The sequence below is a fragment of the Galdieria sulphuraria genome (assembly GCF_000341285.1).
Source record: "Galdieria sulphuraria unplaced genomic scaffold scaf_170, whole genome shotgun sequence".
In the NCBI taxonomy this organism is placed as follows: domain Eukaryota; phylum Rhodophyta; class Bangiophyceae; order Galdieriales; family Galdieriaceae; genus Galdieria; species Galdieria sulphuraria.
In genome coordinates, this window is record NW_005178305.1 from 1 (window position 1) to 6,328 (window position 6,328).

A 6,328-nucleotide genomic window follows, 5' to 3' on the forward strand; every position below is an offset into this window, starting at 1 on the left:
TAGGCTCTCTCTGAGTGACGACAACTAACAGCCAACTTGAACAGACACTGAGCCTTTTCATATATCCATTTTTCTTGTTTTGAAGAGGGGAGGTCCTGATGGTGGTCAAGTAATATATCCAGTGCTTCACTACTTTTTCTAGTTCTTTGGGTTGTTGGCTATTACGAAAGACTTCCAAAATACCTCTCCAAGCAAGAGTATTATGAGGTTCTATTTGAGTAGCCCTTTCAAAACACTATATTTATATAAATAAATGGATATATCAAGATAGTCTTATGAAACAAGAACCTACCTCTGCAGCAACCACTTTATCGTTCAAAGCATTACAAGCAAAGCCTTTGAGAACGAGTGTTTGGTAAACATCAGGTTGAAGTTGAAGACATTGCTCCAACTCATCTCTTGCCTTTTCATATTCACCACTATCGATAAGCTTTCGTGCTTGTTTCAACTGTGCTTTGAGAGATGATGAATCGCTACTCATAAGGAATTTCCGATTATTTTTTACGAGATAAATTGCGTTGTTTTTCTGCCTTTTCTACTAATTTTTGTTCTACTTTGAGACCCTTTCGTCTACGAACTTGATCCACTAACTTCCTTGCTAGATTATTACGACTAGCAGTAGTATCTTCTAAACTCAATTCTTCCAACTCTTCTTCCGTACTAGGCATCCAAAAAGGATCCTTATCTATCACTTCCCAGTGACTGGGGATATTTGTTTGAGAAAACTTGATACATCTCTCTTTCTTTTGTTTTGGATTTCCTATACTTACCTAAATATCATTTGTGGACTAGCAGCTCCAGAAGTTTCTTTTCGCAATATATCTACAAACTCAAAGCTTTCTACTACAGGCAAATAAGCAGTTACTTTGAAAAATGCAATTCCTTCTTTCATATCTGCATTGACTACTTTTCCTCGACGTTTGGATAATAAACCATACATAGGTCCCAATGCATCTGGATAGACTTGAATATCACAATGAAATATAGGTTCCATCAAACGTGGTCCAGCACATAGAAAGGCTACTCGAAAGACATCCTTGGAAGATGAAATAACCTATATAATTATTTTATACATACATAAGTTCATTCCTATCCAATAAATTACTTACCTGTCCTGAAAGGGGACCATAAGGATCCACTTGGATGGAATGAACAAGTTCCCAATCAACTGTGATTTGTTCTATAGAGAAACAAACACCATACATAGGTTCCTCACATAATGGTCCTGAACTAGTGGCAACTTGAAAACCTGAAACTATACTATTGTGAAGTTCAATAGCTACTCGGGTTTCCCATGTATCCTCTATAGGGTCCGCTTCCTTCTCAGCCATCCAATCAAAGGAAGAATCTTGAAAATCCAATAAATAATATTGTAGTGCAGTGGCACCATCTGGAAGTTTTCGTCGATCTAAAGAGAAACAACTCTCAACACTATTCCTAGGAGGAGGAGGAGGAGGACCTAATAAGATATTAGGACCCATTCTACGAGGTCCCAATGACCAGGCTCGAGATAGCACTGTTCTCCAACCATTCGCAACTTCTTCTCCTTCTAAAACAGAAATCTCTTCAATGGCTTGTTGAACAAGTCTCTTGGCATCTTTCATAGATGTTTCGTCATGTTTGTGAACTCTTTGAGTATTCTTACGAACACTTTCTTGAAACCAGTCTGAGACGGAAGAACTCGTCAAAAACAAACTTCGAATAGCATCACTAGATCGCTCTAAAGCTTCCGCAAGTGGTTTCGCAAGTGGAAACGCACATACTCGAAGCCTTACAACTCCATTGCTAGTAGTCTCTTCTACTATTTTACAACTATGCTTTGGATACCATCGACTGTGTCTTTCATCATTAGCTATTAAAACAGATGCACTCTCTTCTTCCACTAGAGATGATAATACATTTTCTGCAGGTGCAACTCCAGAAACAGTCTCTTTAAAGTAAACCAAAGGAGGAGATACTTCAATTTCTGTTAAAGCAAAACTTTCTTTCAAATCTTTTAAACATCTAAAAAATGAATTGGATTGGATAATGACAGACAGATACGAGAGACAATGTAAAGTACATACCTCTGTAAATGTAACTCACCAGCACCTGCCAAAATAAGCTCGCCCGTTTCCATAATATATGATTCTACCGAAGGATCTGACTGACTCAACAACCTTAAGCCTCGTTTCAGTTGGGATAACTCTTCTGGATATTTGGGCTCGATAGCAACTCGAACAACTGGAGCAGGTGGACTTTTCATCGGACAAAATGGAATGCACTTTCCAGGAGGTAAAGATGATACCGTTGCTGTTTTGAATATAACATTCTCCAAGCCATATATACCAAATACATTACCTGCTGAAACTTTAGGAATTTCCATAAAGTCTCGTCCCATTAATAGAAACAGTTTGGATATCTCTGCTTTCTCTACACTGGATGTTTGCTCCACCCATTTTAGATCATATCGAGGACCATATACATACAATAGACTATTGGATTGCAGAGTTCCAGAAAAAATTCTGGCAAAAGCCAATAGAGTTTCCTTTTTAGGCTCCAAGTGACTTGTTTCTTCCATCATATTCCGTTTTTCTGTTGTTGAATGATGATCAATAATATTGGGATCCTCTGAATTCTTTGCACGATGAGCCAACTCTCGTCGATGTTCTATATTTCTTTGTAGATTTGAATTCAACGAACTTGAAGGAACACTGAACATTTTGCTAATATAAATCATGACGGGAGCATCCGAAGAATTGTCACATTCACTCACAGCTTGATATATCATATCATTTCTTTCTGGTATCCATTGTGAAGAAAATAGCTCATGGAATCTCTCTCGTTGAGAAGTTCTTGGGTCTGGTAACATTTCAACAGCCATATTCAACAAACATCGAGCAGCTGGAAGCCAACTAGACATGATGGCTTGTAAAACTGTTCTTTGTTCTCTATGTCGCAAGTCTCGGGTTGCTATAGAAAGTCCCAATTTTTCAACTATTCTTTTTCTCCTTTCTACCATCTCTTCCAATGAGATCTGCATAGCGTCAGATTCCAACAAAACTTGTTGATAAACTGTCCATATATTTTCTAAAATAAACTGTACAAACATGGGTCTAGCGTTTTGTTTTCCCAACTCGGGTTTTTTTGAAATGCGCTTTTGTTTGGAATGATAATAATAGTCACCCCATAATGTCTTTTGTAAAACTTGCTTTTTCATTCCAAACTTTTCAGCATATATTTCAGCAAAGTCTCCCAACCGAAATGCCCATCCATCGATAGCAGATGCAAAGGCAACGTTGCCACTTTCCGGTGCAAAAGAATATTCAATGGCTTCGGAATTCGTCGATTTTTCTAATATGTCGGTATCTTCCAGTTGTTTTTCAGCTTCCTGGATTCCTAAAATGACGTTGACTTGTTCCAACACTCTGGCTATGCGCTGATAGGCTTCCAACGGTGACAGCTTGAGTTCCAAGAACAACCTGTCTATCTTGTTGAGCACCAAAACTGGACGAATTCCTGTCTCTGCAGCTAATTGCAAAACAGTGTGTGTTTGTGAACAGACACCTTCTACAACATCAACGACGACAATAGCTCCATCCACCATCGATAGAGCACAAAGAACTTCTCCACTAAAGTCAACGTGACCAGGAGAATCTACCAAGTTGATTAAATAATATTCAACTTTTGAGTCTTCTCTACGATAAGGATGACACAAAGATATAGCAGAGGACTTCATAGTGATTCCTCGCAGTTGTTCATCTTCCCTGGAATCCAAGTATCTCATTTTCCCAACAAGTCGTTGAGATATGACACCGTTACAAGAGATGAGAGAGTCTGTAAGTGCTGTCTTTCCATGGTCTACGTGAGCTAAAAAACAAAAGTTTCTTATTCTTTCAACTTGAGACTGAAGACTGGATAACGAAGGTGGTTGCCGATGTGCGTCCGAAAACGACATTTCTCATCTTCCAAATGAATATATGGCCTTTGTCATTCATTATTTTTTTGGGAAGAAAAACAGTTGTCTATTTTTTTGTAAAAGTTAAATGACAATAGCTGCGAAGATGTAAAGAAGCTTTTCCTTGTTCAAAACTGCATTTCATCACTTTTTATGATTCCCATAAAGTCTACATGTTGTGTAAAATAGTCAAAGGAAGCAAATTGAATGATTCTTATATTTACTGTTCTATTTTTGGAGCCCACAAAGATATATTGAATTTGTACATTCAGCTGATCAAATAACGATGACAAACTTTGAATAAACAACATTCTGCAAATTCATTTTCCAAAGAGTAACTAGTCTCTATAAAATCAATAACAATGAGAAATGGAAACATCTTGTGTTAAGAATGTAGTCTTGAGTATAAATACTTTTGTTGTTCTGTAGCTTACAACAGTCATTCTTCTTGTTGGTTTCAACTACTCTATATCTTTCCAAGGTCAGTCATAATTGTTGTAGTCACACATTCTTTTCTACAAAGAACAAAACCAAACAGGGACCTTACCAGTTTTGTGAAAAAGAGACTGGAATATCCTTTGGAAGATAGTAGTAGTAGTACACTGGAGAATCGAGGAATGGACTGGAAACAATATCTAACGCAGTTTGAATATACTCGATTATATGAACCACAAAAAACACTATCCTCCTCCTCATTTCCTTTGAAACTTCCAACCCAAAATCCCACAAATGCTATTCTTCTTTATTATGGTTTGATACAACTTTTCTATCCACTTTATGGACATTCATCTTCTTCATCTCGTACAATAGTTGCTNATAGAGAACCTCCAAAAACAATGTATTCATTGGAATCTATTTTTGGCAAGTAATTATTCTCAACCATCTCCTTGTAACGTTGAAAATGGGATGACTTGCAGTCTCTTTGCAATACTACGACCACATAAATAGCCAGTTGTCCATGCTGCTTGTACTAGAGAGGAAAAAAATATTCAGAATATTCCAACTATCAACAGATTTCATACTCACAATTGAAACCTCCTGTCNATCCATCGATATCTNAAACCTCTCCAGCAAAGTATAGTTGAGGCACACATTTACTTTCCATACTATCAAAATGAACTTGTTTTCTACATACTCCACCACAAGTTNCAAATTCCTCTTTAAAGATACCTTTTCCTTGAATCTCGAAAAGACTTGATTTTNAAGCATTTGACAAAGCATCAAGTTGAGCTTTGGAAAGGTCTTTCCATAAATATGCTTCATTATTAAGCGTTTGAACAACAATATTTCGCCACAAGTTTTTAGAAAGTCTTCCGTCTTTATCTCTAAATGGACAAACAGTAGTGACTTGTTTTGTTTTCCAATAAAGCTTCTTTTCCATGAGAATAGAATTGACTTGTTCGACATGGATATCAGGTAACCAATCAATCGATAATTGTGCTTCATAATGAACAGCAGCAAGTTCTCGAGCATTCCAAGCAGATAATCTCNACACAGCAGGACCCGATAAACCCCAATGAGTGATCNACAAAGGTCCACGTTGAATAAAGCTACTTTTTGGTAACGATGATGAACGACGACCATCGATTCCCATTNTCTTCNAACCAACATCTTGCACCGTTGTTCCTGATAATCCTTGTAAACGAACATCATCGATACAAAACTACATGGAGAGATACTTTTCAACCCCATATCGTACAAAAAAAATTTCATTGCTTACAGTAAATAAACTTGGACAAGGTGAGTGAATGGTATGTCCCCAAGAAGAAAGCCAACGATAAGTCGCTCTATGGGAACCCGTACTAACCAAAAGATATTGACTTGATAACAATTCCTTTCCATGAACAAGAAAAAGTCCATTCTCATTTCTTTCTNTATTCGCTNTTGGATATTGTACACGAATTTCCACGTTGTATAAAAGCAATGCTCGTTGAATACATTGGATAATAGTTTGACTATCGTTGGAAACTGGAAATACTCGTCCGTCCTTTTCCGTTTTCNACTTCNCACCGTTTTGTTTCNACCTTGGCAAGTTATATGGAGTCATATATAGGAGACTCTATGAATAATGGTTCACTTACCATTCTTTCNTTTGCAAGGACCCAAAACGAGTTNGTGGACCTNTCNATTCCTTCCCACCTCTTGGATAGTGTTGAGCAAACACTTTAGGATCCCATTCCCCATTAGTAACGTTGCATCTACCACCGCCACTGATTCGAACTTTTTCAAGAATTCGAGGAGCTCTTTCTNCTNTCNATATACGAGGCACTGTTGGATACGTTGCTTCACATAACTGAACAGCAGCAAAACAACCAGCAGGTCCACCACCAACGATAATCNAGTCATATCGTTGTATTNTTGCATATATACGACTACAACGTGGACAACAAC

At 37.6% G+C, this 6,328-nt stretch overlaps 2 protein-coding genes across 2 annotated transcripts; both read right to left on the reverse strand.

Moving 5' to 3' along the window:
• On the reverse strand, positions 1 to 3,940 carry Gasu_63370 (elongation factor EF-2; the record flags this gene model as incomplete). The annotated part of the gene is made up of 4 exons (XM_005702469.1): positions 2,067 to 3,940; positions 1,110 to 2,004; positions 771 to 1,054; positions 1 to 702 (listed from the first exon to the last, which is right to left on the reverse strand). Exons 1-4 carry the CDS (start codon positions 3,935 to 3,937, stop codon positions 495 to 497), a joined length of 3,258 nt encoding a protein of 1,085 aa, XP_005702526.1. The 5' UTR covers positions 3,938 to 3,940.
• Positions 3,941 to 4,663: 723 nt separating this feature from the next.
• Positions 4,664 to 6,328, reverse strand: Gasu_63380 (uncharacterized protein; the record flags this gene model as incomplete). Its single annotated transcript, XM_005702470.1, has 5 exons — positions 4,664 to 4,762; positions 4,818 to 4,907; positions 4,964 to 5,600; positions 5,658 to 5,961; positions 6,019 to 6,328. Coding segments are annotated over 5 exons (1,391 nt in total), but the record flags the coding sequence as incomplete, so codon positions are not given.